Source organism: Balaenoptera acutorostrata, chromosome 4, assembly GCF_949987535.1.
Source record: "Balaenoptera acutorostrata chromosome 4, mBalAcu1.1, whole genome shotgun sequence".
NCBI classification, from domain to species: domain Eukaryota; kingdom Metazoa; phylum Chordata; class Mammalia; order Artiodactyla; family Balaenopteridae; genus Balaenoptera; species Balaenoptera acutorostrata.
In genome coordinates this window covers 123,774,583-123,794,281 of record NC_080067.1, presented here as the reverse complement: position 1 = coordinate 123,794,281, position 19,699 = coordinate 123,774,583, and the positions used below count along the sequence as shown (strand labels likewise).

At 34.0% G+C, this 19,699-nt stretch overlaps 1 protein-coding gene across 2 annotated transcripts in view; it reads right to left on the bottom strand.

The window, feature by feature from the left end:
• USP25 (ubiquitin specific peptidase 25) overlaps positions 1–19,699 on the bottom strand; it is a 139,122-nt gene that overhangs the window by 99,549 nt on the left and 19,874 nt on the right. For both annotated transcript variants that reach the window (XM_057545039.1, XM_057545040.1), the window contains exons 2-4: positions 17,073–17,150; positions 13,750–13,894; positions 3,017–3,140 (exon numbers count right to left, since the gene is read on the bottom strand). In XM_057545039.1, coding sequence (XP_057401022.1) covers positions 3,017–3,140; positions 13,750–13,894; positions 17,073–17,150 — 347 coding nt within the window. The remainder of the gene's footprint in view (positions 1–3,016; positions 3,141–13,749; positions 13,895–17,072; positions 17,151–19,699) is intronic.

Genomic DNA, 19,699 nt, shown 5'->3' with positions numbered 1-19,699 from the left:
ATTATAGGGGTTTCAGAGGAGGGATAGTTCTGATTTACCCTTATTGCAAATATGTCATCCACTGACATAACTTTATGAGGGGAATGATTTCCTGTTAAAGCTTCCCACCTAATATAGACAATGGCCTTTAACTTCTTCTTCCCACATTCAACAAGGATATCAAAACTGAAATTCAAATTTATACACACAAGCAAATGTCATCATGTCAAAAAGTGACTTTCAGCATTCCGAACTTACTTCTTTGGGTTCCAGCTTTCACTTTGATTTAGTCTGATTATAGCCCTTACTATCTTAACAATTCTATAATATTTTCAAGAGATCTTAAAATATTTTACATCCAACAGAAACAACACATTCTGGTTGTTTCCACTAGAAAATCTGTTTTAGTCTACCATGTTTCCTGAAACTGTTGAAGGTGTGCTCTTTGTAACAATTTTAACTAGAACCTAGCCCTACCTTCTACCCAACTTATTCAAAGTCATTTCATGAGGCAAGCCATTTTCACAACAAATATGCTAGACACAAACTAGCCACAATGCAGTTTATTAACAAATTTCTACTATCCACACTCTATTTGTTCCCTGTCTGTGCAGTGATAACTAAGATAATTATAATAAATGCATCCAATCCTGACATTAAGAAGTAATTATATTAAGAAGTACACTTCTAAAATGTTCAACTTAAGAAATTTTACCATGAAATTTATGGGTGCCGGAACACAGGATTGTAAGATGTAAAAAGGTTTTATCTCATCTAGTTATACACAATAACTCAGTATTCCAAATGTGTGAATTCATATTAAAGTATGTTACTTAAATACAACCATAGTTAAATGATTCTAGGATTTTATTTGGCAAGATTTTGTCATCTGAACTTACTAGGTAATGAACAAATAAATTTACTTTTAAGCATAATATATAAATGTTTTCCTTAAAAAATTCACCATTTTCCCTTTTGAATTTAGAGTCTAAGCCTTAATAAAACTCATGCAATGTTATATTTGTCAAATGCTTAACTAGAATTCTCATGTTCCCTTATTTCTAATACAATATGATTTATAAATGTGCTTATTTACTGAATGTTGCAGTTAACTTTTTTTAACTATATATTATAAAATCTACGCATATCAAGGAAAAAATTTACATTCTCCAACAGTAAATTAATATTTTTTTTACTTCTGAGTTTAATTTTACATAAAATTTTGTCATATTACACTATACCAATACTCTGCAATGCTATCTACAATATATCTGCAAAATATTTACTATTTTAAGAGTTTATTAAAATTAAAAGATCAAGGGGAAAAAAGGGCATTATCTTAATGAGGTTTTTTTTCCACTTGGACAAAAATTAGTATCTTAAAGAATATATAACATATATTGTATGTAATAGAGATTAGGAATAATCTAAATTCCTTAACTTTTATTTATTTATTTTTACTGATTATCTAATTATTATGTTATTTTAATTAGAAAGCACAGGATACAAAACTACTGACACTACTTGGTATATAATCCTCCAGACTTTTTTCTATTTATGTACTAATATAAATTAACATATATATAAATATATATATACATTTAAAAATATTTGTATCATAGTATATATTCTATTTTATAATCTCTTTTTCACATACTAGATTATCATTCCCCTTAAATATGAATTGCAACTGATGTATTTCATGTTTAAAATATTTCTCATAAAGCTTAAGTATTATCAAATTTTATTATTCAAGACAAATATTTCATTCCAATTCATTTTTATAAGACAAAATCTAACTTTATAGTTTCTTCAAATCCTTCAAAAAATAAGCCTAAATAAAATGTCTAAAAATAGCACATGTACTTTTGGTTTTCATTTAAAATTACTGGCATTAAATGATATTAGCCACAACGAAAGAGGATAATGAATTTTAATTAAGTCTTGCCATCTTAATATCTTATTATACAAGGCAGTTTCCAAAGTAACAAAGACATTAAAAAGTATTACTACAAAAAATTATGTGCCTTTGCTAAACATAGCATTTTGAGGCATCTCCTACGGTAATCTCAGATTACTCAGAAAGAAATGTACTATTAATATTGTGCCAAGGGAAATTATCTAAGAAAGCTGGTACATTCTGCTACCAAACAACTCTGTTAACAGGGGAAAAGAACACTGGAGTCATAAGACCCATCTTAGCTGTGTACCTTTGGAAAATCATTTAACCTCTTAAAAGATAAATTTCTTCTTCAGTAAGATAAAGTTACCATTGGCTCCAAAGAGTTGTTTAGAAGATTATGTTTAGTTATAATTTAAAGTTTTTTTTTTAAATCAAACTTATTTAATCCTTTGGTGGATCAAATTTTTTCAAACTAAAAAGTTTTGGTAATTAAATCAAAAGATGCATTCCATCACACATCTTGGAATCTTGCTTATTTCTTTTTAAAAAAAAAAAAAACCTATAAATATACTATCATATCATAGATCAGAAGTTGGCAAACTATGGCCCATGGGCCAAATCCAGCTGGCTGTCTGTTTTTGTAAATCGAGATTTACTGGAACACAGCCACACTCATTAAATTATGCATTATCGATGGCTGCTTTTACACTACAACACTTGAGTTGAGCAAATGTAACAGAAACCAGATGGCTGACAAAGCCTAAAATATTTACCACTGGCATGTTACAGAAAAAACGTTTCTTGACCCTGGCCATAAATGACTATAAATTGAATTGGACAATGTATCTAAAAGGAATTAGGGGAAGAAAAAAAATCAAAGAAATATTAAAATATATACCTAAATTTAATGCCCCACAACGTCACTCCAAAATCCTAAAAACAATCTAAGTTTCAAATGCAATTGGATCTAGAATAAGAAAATCTGGGTTACATAAAATATAAAAACAATACTAAGTTTATTAATAGTTTATTTAGAATTGCAAAGTATATATGTGTGCCTCTTCAAATTAAAGTCAATTATTATTTCTATTATAAATAGTATTTATATCTACTTTATACAAATTATATTTTTACCTGCTAATGGCTTGCTCCTCATCAGTTATTCCAGTCTCCCTGAATGCCCTGTTTGATTCCGCCAAACTCAAGGCAATTGCTCTCTGAAGATCATCTTTATCATCTCCAGTGAGATCAATCACATCTGAAAAGCAAAACTATCTTTCTCAAAATTAAAAGTCAAACAAAATGAAAGGTAATTCTTATAATGGAGATTTTATACCCAATATACCCTTTCCAATCAAAGTCAGCACCAACTTAATTCTGTATAAGAGCCTCTCTGAAGAGAATGCAAACACTTTTTAAATTGGTTATACTTTGAAATTTAATGTTCTTCTCTATAAAATATACCTAAAGCAATTAAGAGTATAAATATTTTTCATTACAGAGGAATCTCAATATTTACTATGAAGTCTCTGATTAAAAGCTAATAAGCAGAAAGATTGCTAAAAACAGGTTAACAACAAAAATTGAAGCCAACATAATTAAACATTTACATATATGCTTTCTGAAGTTAACCCAAATACACACACATTACAGTCGGCTATACTACCTAGACATTTATCAAAGTATAATAATTAAATGAGCTCTCAAAAACTATGTTTCAGAAACTAATTGACCATATATATTTATATTTATATACACTTTTAAAGTCTGGACAAATGTACGAAGCTGTTAACAGTGGTTAATTCTGATGAGGAGGGTTATGGGGAGAAGGAAGTATAAGGATCTTTCACTTTCTATTTTCTGTTCTATGCATTCCTTTTAATTTAAAAAAAAGTTTTCATTTCAGAAAAAAGAAAAATATGCAAGTAAATGACAGGTTTTCTTTTGTTAGAATAAAATAAAGTAGTTAGATGCTGTAAGTGTTCTTCTTCCAAAGAATAAAGTCTACAACTATTACCACATTCAAAAAAACTGATTTTTAATCCAATTTCCCAATATACATAGATTTATTTCCTTATCTCAAAAGATGTCAGTAATACTCCTATTATCATTTAAACAATGATAGACCACAACATGTTGTTAAGTAGGATATTACAAAATAATGGGATGAGAAAGAGAAAGAAGTATAGCTGTTACTACCTTATCTTTGCATAGTTGGGATTATGCTGGTTGGTATTCTGGACAAGTTTTATAATCATTTTGTTTATTTGTATTCGAAACATGTTAAAATTAATTTTTTTCTTTGTAATCTTAGAATATTATAAGAGGGAAACAAACAAAAGGGTTGGGGATGGGAGATAAAGTGTCTGCATTTTACCATCTGGCTACATCTAGTAGTTATATATAACTACTAGAAAAAAAAATTTTGCACTTAATAAAAAATAAAGTATACTGATAGTTTCAAAAGTCTACTTCTATTGTTATATACACTTTTTTCTCCAAACAGTAGCTTATGAGAATATTAAAAACATTAAAAATAACAGTTGGCCACGGAAGATTTTTTTAATGTTCTTAGAGAGTATAACAAAACCTCACAAAAATGTAGTAAGTAGGGTCCAAAAAATTCAGTCAAGTAGAATGTGCAACAGAGTTATAGAGCAAGTGAAATGATGGCGCATGCATACGTACGTCAGCAGGCCAAAGGTTTCCTAATTCTGGTTTACAAATTCCAAGTCCACCAAACCACAGCTGTAGATGGATATCACCTGGGTGTAGTCATTCAGTCCAGCTGAAATATTGATAAAGAAGCTAGGACTGGAGAGGCATGAAGTGGCCTCATAAAAACGAGAACTACCATGGTCATTAAATAATGACTAGAACTTGGATGAGTAAAGAGAGAATAATGGAAGTAAAGAAAATAACTTGAAAATCACAAAGAAGCAGAAAAACAGGCTTTGGGGACACGATCAATTAGCCCTCAGACTCCAATCTCTCATCCTCCTTGTGTGCCTTCTACAACTACAGAAGCTGAAAAGATTAAAACAAACAAACCTATTTTCCTGATTCACCTGCAGTTATGGTTCTGGATAAAATTTAGGTTCCACCAATCGGATGCATTAGCATGAGATTTGGAAGGCAGACTTGAGGGGGGAAGCCACTATCCTGCTGCTTTTTGGCTGTTTTTCTCCAGCATGACTGAACTGATGTGGGCTGTTCCACAGTAGCAATCCAGTATCCAATTTACAGCTTCAGGTATGTCAAAAGATAGAATAGAAGTGGTAACCAGACTCTGCACTCCAATGCCCAGGCACAGCTCAGTGGCAGTTACCTAATCCTGGCTGCTTGTTCCCTGGGCAGCAGCTATAGAGCTATGTACATTCTTGAACCCTGTAGTCCCAAAGGCAGTCTCCTGATTCACTATCTTCCTGACTGTGGCAGACAGAATGGCTTCCCTGGCTGGCCAGTCCTGCAAGAATCTAGGAGTCATTTCAGAAAGCTGAGCTAGAGATCCTTCCTCCATTGCTTCCACTGATTTTTTTAAGAACCTAGTTCCCAGTATTAAATTTCTTCTTTGGAACTATCTAGAGTGTTTACTGTTTCATGACTGACAAGTAAACCAAACTGGCTAGAGCAGAACTCACATAGAAATGGCAACAAGTTATACTTAGAACTTTTCATAATTTAGCAATCGTAACTCAAGCAACACAAAAGCAAAAAACTAGGCAAGATGCTTTTAACCCTATTTCATAAATGAGATAACTGAAGTTGCAAGAAATGAAGTCTAATAGTATAATAAAGAATGGTACACAGGCTTCAAATTTAAGTCTTCAAATTATTAAGTCCAGTGGTCTTTCCTCCATACTAGCAGTACCCAAGTGTAATCCATGGATCCTTGGGATCCCAATGACCCTATGAAGGAAGGGTTTCCTTAAGTAAAAAATACTCTCATAATAATACTAAGATGTTATTTGCCTTTCCTACTGGGGTCACATTTGCAGTGATTATGCAAAACAACAGTGCGTAAAACCACAGCATCTTAGCACAAATCAAGGCAGTAGCATCAAGTTAATTACATTACAACTATGCACACCCATTATTCAAAAAAAAGCCAGTCTCTCTTAAATCCTTGATAAAATGAGGAAACTAATTTTATTAAATCTCAAACATTGTTTTACATGTTCTTTTAATTCTATGTGACAAAATGGAAAGTATGCATAGTACTTCTGCTCTATATCCAAAGTATGCTGTTGGTAAAGAAAACACTAGTACACTGCTTGAGTTGCAAGCTGAACTGATTTTTTTTCATGGAGCACTATTTTTATTGAAAGAACAACTGACAAACTACAAACTATGATTATTCAGACATCAGTATTTGGCAGACATTTTCTGAAAAATAAAGTGAGCCTTGAGGTCACTTGAAGAACAAATGAAGAGTATTTGTTGCCAATGATTAGCATGGAATTTTCAAGCAAAAACTGAAACTTCAGAAAACTTGTTTCTACCACTATGAGCTTGACATCTTCCCAATACTTAAACGCTTTTCTGGTGAAATCAAGTGATATTAACAATTTCTATTTGTTTTATAACGTAGACTTTCTTCCAACATTTGGAAGGAAACCTTTGCCAAATTACCAATGTGCTGTGTTATTAAATCATGCATGGATAAACAATCCATTCAAAGAGCAAGATAAGACACTAGGAGCATCTTCTGTTCTAATATTTGGTCTCTGACCCAGTTCCTGACATAGAGCTCCTATATCACTTGGCATTTCCTAGCTTGATAGGAACATATTTTGCTCTAAGGAGGTGACTCTTGGTGGGTTCCTAAATAGCTTCAGGATGGGCCACTGGTCATCAGAAAGACTAAGCCATGATGAGAAGCTTGGAACTTTGAGCCCTACCTCCCATCCTCCAGGGAGACATAAGGACTGGAGATTAAGTTAATAATCGATCAGGCCTACCTGATGAAACCTCCATAAAAATCCCTAAAGTACAAGGTTTGGAGAGCTTCCAGGTTGGTGAACATGTCCACATGTTAGGAGGGTGGTGCACCCCAACTCCACACGACAGAAACTCCTGGCTTGGGACCCTTCCAGACCTTACTCTATATACCTCTCCATCTGGCTGTACATACTTTATCATAGTCTTTATTATAGAATAAACCAGTAAAAGTAAGTGTTTCCCTGAGTTATGAGCCATTATAGCAAATTATCAAACTTGAGGGGGTCTTGAGAACCCCCAATTTGTTGTAGCCAAGTCAGACAGAATGTGGGTAACCTGGGGACCCACTACTTGTGATTGGTGTCTAAGGTAGGGGCAATCTTATGGGACTGAGCATTTAGCCTGTGGGGTCTGATGCTAACTCCAGGCAGATGGTATCAGCATTGTAGAACACCCAGCTGCTGTTGGAGAATTGGTAGTGTGTGGGGGGAAAAAACTCACATATCTGGTGTCAGAAGTATTATAAGTATGACCAGAGGAAGAAACAAGCAATTATAGTCTTTAATGCTAGAAAGGTTAGCTGACCACAGACTATCAGTTCTTAACTGAAAAGCTGGGATTTGTTCCTTTAAGCGATGGAGAAGGTTTATTTATTATTTGTAGTTTCACTATAATTACAATAATTTTCTCCATGATGTTCCCATTACTTCATAAAGCTTCTTCTTTCCATAGGTCATTTTAGAACAATACAGAAATCTTGAATTATTATAACCTACTCACATACCAAATACATATGATTTTAAGCACAGATATTAAGAAAATAAAACTTTATTTTAATAGAATGGTTAATCCTAAATTTATTTTTCAGGAGTTTAATAGAATGATTTCTGTAAAATATGTAATAAACTATAAAATAGCCCTCTATAATTTTCTTATGTGTTTATTCATAAAGGAACAGAGAATAAGCTTAGCAGTAAACAATTTCTAATTGGCAGAAGTCAACTATAAAAACTTAGCCTTTGTAAAAATTCCATCCAAGTACCAAAGTACCATGAATATTTTTTTGTCAATGCCAAGGGAGGACCTTGGTAAAACACCAAACTTTGAACCAATCCTCCCTCTGGTATTAGTATTAGCATTAGTGTGAACAGAATTCAAGGGCACAAGTGTGTTAGTGCCAGCTGAATAACACTGTAGAAAATCACGTTACAAAAGCCTATGAACAGTAATCTACAACATTTCAAGATTGACCAAAATAAAACATTTTTTCCTGTAAAGTCAGAAATATATATACCAAAACATAACATCCACCCTAATAAATCTTCCACTTTCTAAAAACTTACACACCAACTACCAAACATTTCTCTGCTAACTCCAAAACACAGAAAGTCATCAACTTAACAATAAATTAGACTTCAAATGTATGAATTGTTTATCACTCATTTTTTCTCATGAAAATGGTATATAAAATGACATGAGGCTTCCAAGTTAGTTCACAAGAGCCAATATAGCCCATAATCTAATTGAATATATGCAGATTTTTATTTTAGAAAAAAAAAGTTCTTTCATTATTTTCCTTACCTACATAAGGCTAAACCTAGGGGAAACACTATTTTACTTTTAATAAGCCAAGCTTATATTTACCACCAGCAAAGATTTCTAGGCAGGGGAGTGATATGAGTAGAAATAACTGTTTTGGGAGTTAGAGGAGTTAAAAGTGCTGAATAAGAGTTTGAGAAGAGTTGTAATAAGAGTAGGTACCAGAGCAGAAAAACTCTCTGGCCCACCAAAAGGACAGGGATACCCTTAAGAGAAAAAAGCAAATATGAAGAAAGAGATGGTCAGCAGATTGGAAATGAGAAAAATACCATTCCCACTCTCACTCTGCTTCAACCACGGTTGTTGTCCTCACCATTCACCTCCTGAGCCGAAAACATACTCCTACCTCAAGACCCCAGCCTGGGACACACCTCTGTAAGACATCCTTGAGGTTCCCGCCTTCACTTCCTCAGGTATCTGTATAAATGAGACACTTCCCAACCAACCTTCCATCTAAAATAGCACACCCCATGTCTGAACTACAACCTCACCCCTGCCAGCCTCTGTCCCTCTACCCTGCTCTATTGTTCTTCATGAACTTACTATTATCTGACAATATTTATTTATTGTTTACTGTCTGTCTTCCCCCTATGTAAACGGAGACATTTTTTGATTTTTTAATGGCCTAAAAGAGTACCTGACACATATTAGGCAATCAATAAATATTTGTTAAGCAAATAAAGGTTAATATCTAGACTATGGAATAGAAATAAAAATTAATGAGTCATCTCCACAGTGGCACTAGTGAGAATACTTGAGAATATATACTTTATCCAAAATTTTTTCTAGTAAAAGGACAAATAGCATAATAAAGTATCATGTTAAAAGAATACTTAAAATCAAGAAGACATAAGCAACGTAAATTGTGTTGCTCATCCCACTCTCCCATTCTCCCCTGCCGTCAGTCAGTTCTCTTAACATGTTCCTACTTTTCCAATCTTCTCATTGCTAAACTCAGATTCTCCAAAACAGTGATGTCCAATAGAACTTCCTGTGATGATGGAAATGTACTATTATCCATACTGTCCAATAAGGTAGCTACTAGTCACATGTGACTACTATTGACCATTTTAAATGTATGTATGGCAATGGAAAAAACTGAGTTTCAGTATTACTTAACTTTATGTTTAAATTTAAGTCTCCACATGTAACTATTGGCAACTGTATTGAACAACTCAGCTCTAAATGGTCTTGCTCTGTTTTTAATAATAGCTGCTAAATTTATAATGGCAGCATTAGTAAGTAAGGAAAGTAATAATAAAGGAGCCATTCTTGATTTTTGTCATCTATTTTACTGTGTTTTCCAACTTGGAAAAAATTAAAAGTTAACATTCTATATTAGTCAACAAAAAGTGCAAAGGCCCATGGCCATCATTCTGTCCTAAAGTTAAAGAAAATTCATAAAGTTATACAAGTAATTCTACAGTGTATGTCTAATATAGAATGTAAGTCTAATTGCATCCAATCAGTTACAAGTAATTTTCATACCATTGTAGCATCTCATTTTTAAGTTTAACATTGACTTTTGGTGAATCATCAAAATAGTTTTATGCATTAGAAATCTCTACAGAAAAAGACTTAACTTCCATTTCACTAATTTTTTATTTTCTATCTGCAGATGCTTGTTTAACAAATTTGGTGAATGGGAAAAATATCAGTGTTCAATTAATAAAATCCTAAACTGCTTAACATAAGTGATTTGCCCTCAGCAGGGATGAGAGCACTAGACTGGGATCTATTTATCAAATGTGCTTTAAATCACTTTTAGGCTAGCCAAGCAATATAACCAAGATTAGAGTTCTAGGACAGAACTTCAACATTTTTGTCACTTTCTATGCAATCCTTACCAAATAATTCAAGTTCTTTTGGAGGATAAAAGAAAAAAATACAGTGTGTCTTAAAAAAAAAAAATACAGTGATTCTAAATTTTTGAAGGGTCTACCACTTAACACTCACTCCAATGTGTTACACTAATTTCTCTAAAACTTAAGCCAATATGCGGCATTACTTTCTGTGTTAAAATTACCTACCCAAATCCCTCTTATCTTTTGATCCATACTTTGATTGCTCAATTGTAGCACATCTCGTTCTGGTGGGTATATACCGCTTTTTTTCCTGTTTTAAAGAAGTTCAAAAGAATTTAATGATCATGAAAGAAAGAATATTACTATTTGATTTCAAATTGGGCAAAAGCCTTATATGGTCATGTCTATGACAGAGTTTGCCATGACACAAAGACTTCACACAATCTCTTCTCTGATTATTAAATACACCTATGATATCTCAATATCTTGCATTGTTTCCTAGTTCCCTTTGCATTTTTAACTGCAAAACTCCTAACACAGTAATTTTATTTCTCATTTAAGCGAGAGGTAGGAGGCACTCATTTGACAATTCACAATATCCAGTCTAGACAGGAGATATAAGTAATTTAAAAAGGTGCCTCAAATTTTTGCTAACAGTACTACAAAATGGTTTGGGTCTTTTCCCAGAATTCAACAGAGTATTATGCATTTCACATAAAATTGAGAAAATGCTCAAAAAGGGTTTTATATCTAGAACAATCCCTTGAAAACTTCCTCACACTCTGATCACTCCAATACTCCACACTCCTTCAGCACTTACAGAGTTTTCTCCAAGAAAAGGCCTGAGTTTGAATATATATATTCATTTATAATTATTTTCTATCCTTCCCACGTTTTACCACCCCATCCAAGAATTAAAAATACAGAGATTTCATTTCTCCTCAGCAATTACAGCATAGTAATTTAAAGAATCTGCTGAATGCATGACATCTACTTACTTTCTCAGTTTTAAACCTTGTAACACTTGGTATTATACAAGTGTCATAACACTTGTAGTATTATTATAGCACTACTAAATTTAAATGCTGAATAAAGACTATTTCCTAAAGGCAGTTGTACTTCTTAGAACTTTATGAAAGATGGCACAAATCTGTTAAATAGAAAAGAACTATTGTCACCTCATCAGCTATATTTTTCTCAGTTTAATACTAATACTATTATAATACAATCACCCCACTATATTTCTACAAGTTTTTTTCTCAGTAATCTCAAACCAACTTTATGAATGCACTACCCAAATTATTCAATTATTAAATATGAATTAGCATCCTGGTTAGACGGATAGCTCATTTTATCAATAAAGAAACCACAACAACAAGCAATTTGCTCAATAAGATAATCAATAAGATGAAACCAGAAACTCCATCTCTCTACCATTTCTTTCAAGTGGAATATGAAAGTACTTAGTGCATATTTTCTGAGAGCTACACACATACACACACACACACAAAAATTTTTTCAATTATCAAAAAATGGGACACATGCTTTCTGAAATCAGGTTGCTTTCTCCCTAAGAGCACCTAATCAAATCTCTCTTTTTGTCCATAACATTTTCACTATTCCTTGTCAAAAGTCTTTAACAGGTGTTAACATGTGACTTAAACAATATTTTCTAATTTTCACACAGCAAATAAGACATCATCTTTAATGACAGTCTTATAATCCTAATTCTCCCCCTGCAAATCTATATATGCTGTCCCACGTCTCAAAGTCTACCATCTATATTGAGTTCACAGCTATCGTTCTAAAATCTTTCCATCCTTTCAACTAGAACACTGCCCCATGTTTACTCAGTTTTGTCTCCTTCATTTTAACCAGGTGTCTTCAGTCAAAATCTTCTTTTTTTCCTTTTTCTACCTAATTTCATTTTCCTCCCAAGTCTCAGAACCTTGAAAGATACGTTATTCTCACATACTAATTCCTCCTCTATTTATACCACTTCTCTTTTTTCCAACTTCTTATAACAAGCTTCTCAACCCTGTTCAAGAGAACGTTCATTGGTTTCAAAACAGCTTTTTTACACATATTATCAAAAACAACTCAACAAACACTTTTTGAGAAACAATAACATCCTATTATAATGGTGGGACTACCAATGGTCTCTTGCCCTTTTAAGTTTAGTTTGGTAAGCAAGAAAGGCACAGCAAGTAATTTCAAAATAGCACAGTACCTGTTAAGACAGAAGTATGCTCTGGGTGTCAGAAAAGCCCTTGGAGGCTAGAGGAAACATTCTAGAGCCAGCAGCTCTTAAGCTAAGTCTTATAACATCAGAAGAAATTAGGCTAAGGATAAAGGCTGGAGGGGATTCCAGACAGAAGGAACAACAAGTGTAAAGACAGAAGAAATTAAATAGCACTGGGTGAATGAGAACTTCCAATCTATTCTGTATTATCACAGTGTAAAGTGAGAGGAGGAAAACAGTAGAAAATGAAGGTAGAGATGTAGATAGGGGCCAAACCACACTTTGTCTTGAACTTGGACACAGCAATTGAGTCTGTCTTACATACATAAAACTTCTCCCATCACCTATTACACGTGTGAGATAGGAGTATCTTAGCTTTGGCTGACATAAGACCATTTTGGGAGCAAAAACACTAAGATTACCTTGAAATTTTGAAATTAAAATATTTTATCAATGAACATTAAACAGCATTTAATGTCAATCAATAGCTATAAACATCTATGTGAATGGGATCTTCCTGGTTTTTTCCTAACTTTGAGAAAGTCTATAAAACAAAATCAAAAATTCTCTTTAAGTACAAGTTAGTAATCAAACTTCTCAAATCCAGAATGCATAGAAATACCTACATTTTATATAATGCAGTTATTACACCATAATGAGATAGAGATAAATGAACATATTTTTCAAAACTCAACTATATAAGCATAAATTATTCATATTATGAAGAAAAATTAGAGTCCCGTGTAAAATTTTCCATATGTATGTATGTGTATATGTGTATTTATTTATTTTGTTATGTTGTAGTAAGCCTTTTTCCAAGATCTTTATTCTGGAGAGGGGTTGGAGTTAAGGGAAGGAAAATTCTGCTAAACAGTAAATCTATCAGTAATTAGAAACAATACTTTATCTTCAAAAATAATACTAAGATCTCTACCAACACTTAACATCAATAAAACAAATGACTGTGCCCCATTTAAAATTCTAGAAACTTTTGTTTCTTTAATGAGTAAGACCTTTAGATGTTCCATATTTCAAAACAATGAATACGATATGAAATGTTTTATAAAAGGATATACAACTTAAATATAATCTTTTACTCCTCAACTGAAAACAAATATAGCAACTAATAAAAACATATGCGCCTTTCAACTACACCAAAAAGAACCAAAGCTGAAGTCGTTCCTTTTTTGTTCTTCACCTCTGTTTAAACAAAACACAGCTCCAAGAAAAATTTTTCATTACATTCTAATTAAAATACTAAGAAAGAGAAGTAAACTTACTCGTATCTGCTTGGCTTCCCACACTGATGTATCTATCATTGCCAGGTAGCGCTGTTTGGTAGTAAGTTGTCTCCTCCTGCTGAGGGGTCTTGGCATTCTTCGCAGTAAGGAAAGCCACTGCTAGTTCCAAGTTTCCGTTACTATCCTTCAAATATCAAGAACGGAACATCAAATATTTTGGAATAACTCTATACATTCTCATATAATTATGTAATTTTCTCCATAACAACTAATACTAATAGTAAAAATCATTTTCAGATTTAAAATTATTCTATGTGATTCTTAATTTTACAGTATAAATTCACTGTAAACAAAGTAGACTACATAAATAGTAATTCCTTTTTCTATTAATTAAAACTACTAATATAATGTAAAAATCAATTCTATAACTAATTATCCAATCATAACTTACACTCCTAAACAAATGAACAAACTAAAAAATGTTTTCTGGAACTGGCCACATAAAAGGGTGAAAAATAAATATTTAAAATAGTACTTCAGCAAACAAGGACAATAAAAGATATTCCCTTTAGTGTGTATGCTGAATGCCTACCTAGAGGCAAACTAACAAGCAAATATCAAAGACTCATAAGAAGAAAACAGCAAAATGGTCTGAAGCTTGATAGAAAGACACACAGAACTCCTAGGAATACTCAATACTATCAAGAGGAAAATCCTACCCAAATTAAATGTATAAATTGTATGTAGTTCTCATCAAAAGTATACCTGGACACTTTGTTATAAAGCAGAAACTAACACATCATTGTAAAGCAATTATACTCCAATAAAGATGTTAAAAAAAAAAAGAAAAAGTATACCTGGACAAAATTATTCTAAAGTTAATTTAGAAGAAAACAGATGCTAAAAAACTAAGAATTTTTGAAAGAGCAAAATGAGAAGAGACTTGCCCACTTATCTCTATATTCTCTCCACAGTTAACAATAAATATAACGCTAGCTCTATGACAGCTCACTGAAACCACATTATGAAATCCAGATATTAGTAATGAAGTTATCTTTGTAACAGAAGGCCATAACCCACAATACTACGTAGGCCTTTAGAAGTTTAGCATACACACGAAGCATAATAGGAAGCCAGTGGAAGGTTTTGGACAGAAATGACATGGTATGACTTACACTTTAAAAGGATTACTCTGGCTGTATGCTGGGAATAGACTATAGGAGAGAATGGGTACAAGCAGAGAGTCCAACATTATTTGCTATCATATTAAACGTGGGGAGGGATAAAAGGAGAAAGAACAGGATGATTCCAAGATTTGAGGCCTGAGCAACTGGAAGAATGAAGTCCCCAACCCATCCTAACTCCAATTCTAGCAGCCTTTGAGGAGAGAAAAAAGTAAGAGTGCAGTCTGAAAAGCACCGCTGTTTTAAACTTTGTTATCTGTCACAACCGTTATAAGATTCTTAAATGAATCATCCAAAATATGGGTTTAGCATAGTCTATAGTTAGATAAGTAAACTAGTCGTAAAATAATTGTAATAACAATGGCTAACATTTATTGAACGCTATGTGCCAAGAAATGTGCTAAGGGCTTTCCATATACTCCCTCATACAATAATAATAAACTGAGTGCAGCAGGGATCTACACTTACTTTGGAGGTATAAATAAATTCTCAAAATAAAATACAGTAAAAGTGCTAAAATCGATCAATGACATTGCGGCTCCCAAAAGTAGACTCCTTGTCAGTATATTGCTGAGAGAGTCAACTCATTATTAAACATCTTACAAATTTATATTGAGCAACAATTAAGGTTTAAGTACACTGTTTTCCTCCCCAGATACTGGTAACTGAAACAAAAGTTTAAAAAAAAAAAAAAAAAAAAAAAAACCATGGTCACACAACCTACCTCAAAGGAAATGCGGACAATAATTTAATTTTTTACGTTTATTTAATTTAGCATATACTACGTGTTTCCCAAGTTAAAAAAAAAAAAAAAAAAAGTGAATTCCCCAAATTTGCCCTGACAAAGTAATGGGTGTAGCCCCACACTCAGTGATACAGAACGGGAAAGGCAATTTCTGAAAATAGACATGGAATGATTTAATCATATTTAGCAGAATAAAGAAAGGACTGGCAATCATCTAAATGTCATAATCATAAAAATTGAGGTACAACACTTTTGCTTCCTCTCCAAATACTTACAGTGGCATCATAACCATGCATTAAAATGCTCCTAACAGTACTGTTTCATCGTTTTCCTGATGGGGAAAAAAGCTGAAGCAAAGCTTCCAGTAAAAGCAGAAATTATGTGAGGCACTGGGATCAGGCAGCTTGGTTTCTATCCAAGCTCCTGCACATACTATGTGATCTTCAGCAAGTCACTTTAACTTCTCTGTTTCCTTATCTTTTAAAAAGGGGATAAAAATAATACCTACGTCATAGTTATTAGGAGGATGAGTTAGCCACATAAAGTACTTAGAATAGCACTGTAGTGCTTAATAAGTGCTAGTTATTATCACTACAATTATGATGATTATGATTACAATCATCCAAAAGATAAATTATTTCTAGAAACAAATGAAGAACTTTTGGCTCAAAATCAAAAATGATATAATTAATGTTGTCTCTCAGAGCAACTTGCAAAGGACTGAAGCTATGTGTATGCCCATAGCAGCAAAAATGCTGTACTGCTGTTAGCCTTTGGCAGCAATCTATAAATAAACTTAAAATGCACTTCTAGTTCTTGAACATCTTTCATTCACTTGCTCTCTTTCAATGTGCATATCCATGTGATTTGACTCATCTGGGTGCCACTGTGTGGAAATGAGCATACTTCATAAAATATAACAAAAATCATGCCCTTCATTTAGTGCATAATAAAACAGTGTGATGTTGAATGTTCTTAAGGTGCAATTAATTGAACGTTAGCCAATTTATATTTCTCCTTCTTGGAAGAAAAAAATGTAACTTCTGATACTCTATTAATTTTCTCCCACCTCCTCTTCCTCCTCCTCCTCTACCCCACCCTACCCCCCACCCCCAATTAAACTCTAAAATCATGTCTCTTGGGTAAAACCAGCCATTAGCACTTGGATTCACTTCCCTCCTTTGTGCATGAAAAGTGTTTCACATGGAGAGGTCTTCTTTCACTCCAAGGTATCTTGGAACATTAGGCTGCTAAAAGCTAACATGCTTGAAGTTGCAGTATGTTATGTTAAGTAAGGTTCTTACTTTATAAAAGTTCTTTCCTATATCTCTACTACTACCCATGGTATAATTAAAAAACTCAAGTTTCAAATATGGTAGGCAGTGGAGATGAGGGTGTACTAGAAACTGTATGTTGCAAAACAGAGGCCATACCTTCAAGGCTTGCTGTAGTATCTGGGCATCATTAATCCCAGTAATTTCTCTCAGCTGGTTCAAAAACGTCTGCTGGTGCTAGAGGAAGGGAAAAACCAAAAGTGTTATCTATGAAATCTGAAAATATACAAGGACAAGAAAATAAATGACCTTTGGGAAAAAAACAGAAAACACAAAATAAACTAGAGTGAAAAACAAAAAAACAATAGAACTGGACAAAGATTGAATAAATTTCATTCTTTTAAGAAGAATGAACCATACTGTGGTAGCCCTTATTCCATTCTCACGTTTCTAAAAGCCCGTTCTTCACTGACTAATTTATGCCTCCCAACAAGAAAAGGAGTGATCTGCCTGATGGCTAAACTTAAGAAGAACTAAGGAAAACAGGTATTCATTGGGCTACTTTAACTAGGGGATGAGACCACAAAATGAAATCCAGGCAGCCCTATTAATCGCTCTCTCTACCTAAAGTCAGCCAGCATTGAGGCACCTAGGATGTTTGGAAAAAACATGCCTTTGGCAGGCCAAGCACTAGGTGGATATATTACACCAGGGGGAATTCTACCCTATTCAAGGAAAAAAAGGATCATCTCATTTTCCAATCTGTCATAAAAGATCCCAAATAAAATTGATCACTTGCCCCCATTTGCTTTAAATCTGTTTATACTCTATTGATCTATATAATCGACTATACTCTACTGGAGAGAAAAAGAGGTAGGATAAGATTCTACTACCAAAACCCTTCCCCTAAACTTCCCTAATTAAGAACCATGCTCCTCTCTACATCTCTGCATTTCTTAAAACAAGTCCCCCAAAACTGTAAGACGGCACCATGAAATAAAGAAAGCTCAATGGATATGACATGGAAAACAAGTCACCACTAGAAAAAAAGGATCTGCTGAAATCTTCTGTCTTCCCCCTAAACATTCGTATGTGACAGTCACTAAATGTCACTCAATGTTTCCTCCTCCAGCATCCTGTCCAAATTCTAGGTAGGGTAAAGGGCAAAGGACAAAGGGTGTCTGCTAAATGACTCTGCGTTCTTTAATTTGTAAAGGTATTTACAAATATCTTTGATATATATGAACCTAGAAGCACAGTTTGATTTAAGCAAACTGTATATTTTTAAATAGCAAATATATAATCTATATAGAAGTTAATCTTTACAAAATCATATTAAGCTAAAGTGGTAAAATACAAAATTTTGTGTGTATATGTTAATGAGTACAAGGTAAGATGTAAAAAAGAATGTAAAACCCAGAAAAGTTTACAGAGCCTGCATTGCAGTAGACTCCCAATTCTTCTCCCATCTCTGTACCCACACCCTTTACCACTTCTCACTTCCTCTCACTAGAAACACGATATATTTCCTTGTTGTACTGATGATAGGCTTGGCCATGTGACAAGCTTTCATCAATGGCATATTAGCAAACAGCATGCAAGCAGACATGAAATGTGCTCGCATGGTTGGGCTTGCCCTCTTGAACTTCTGCAACTTCATCAAGAACATAAGCTGGGTAGCCCACTTGCTCCAGAAGAATGAGGTATGTGTTGCCCCAGAAAAATGGGGCACGTGAGAAGAGCCACCCCAACCAACCAATCTGAACACGATGACAATATTTTGGTATGCCACTAACTTTTGGTGCAGTCTGTTACACTGATAGTTGACTGCTAGAGAGTACTATAAGAATACTGAGTATTTTATGAAGAGAAGCAACGTCTAAAACTTTTTTAAATTAATTAATTAATTAATTAATCTATCTATCTATCTTTGGCTGTGTTGGGTCCTCGTTGCTGCACGCGGGCTTTCTCTAGTTGCAGCGAGTGGGGGCTACTCTTCATTGTGTTGCGTGGACTTCTCATTGAGGTGGCTTCTCTTGTTGCAGAGCACGGGCTGTAGGCACATGGGCTTCAGTAGTTGTAGCACAAGGGCTCAGCAGTTGTGGCTCACGGGCTCTAGCGCGCAGGCTCAGCAGTTGTGGTGCACGGGCTTAGTTGCTCTGTGGCAAGGTGGGATCTTCCCAGACCAGGGCTCGAACCCGTGTCCACTGCATTGGCAGGCGGATTCTTTTTCTTTTTTTTTTTTTAAAACATCTTTATTGAAGTATAATTGCTTTACAATGGTGTGTTAGCTTCTGCTTTATAACAGAGTGAATCAGTTATACATATACATATGTTCCCGTATCTCTTCCCTCTTGCATCTCCCTCCCTCCCACCCTCCCCATCCCACCCCTCTAGGTGGTCACAAAGCACCGAGCTGATCTCCCTGTGCTATGCGGCTGCTTCCCACTAGCTATCTATTTTACATTTGGTACTGTATATATGTCCATGACACTCTCTCACCCTGTCACATCTCACCCCTCCCCCTCCCCATATCCTCAAGTCCATTCTCTAGTAGGTCTGTGTCTTTATTCCTGTCTTGCCACTAGGTTCTTCATGGCCTTTTTTCTTTTTTCCCTTAGATTCCATATATATGTGTTAGCATACTGTATTTGTTTTTCTCTTTCTGACTTACTTCACTCTGTATGACAAACTCTAACTCCATCCACCTCATTACAAATACCTCCATTTCATTTCTTTTTATGGCTGAGTAATATTCCATTGTATATATGTGCCACATCTTCTTT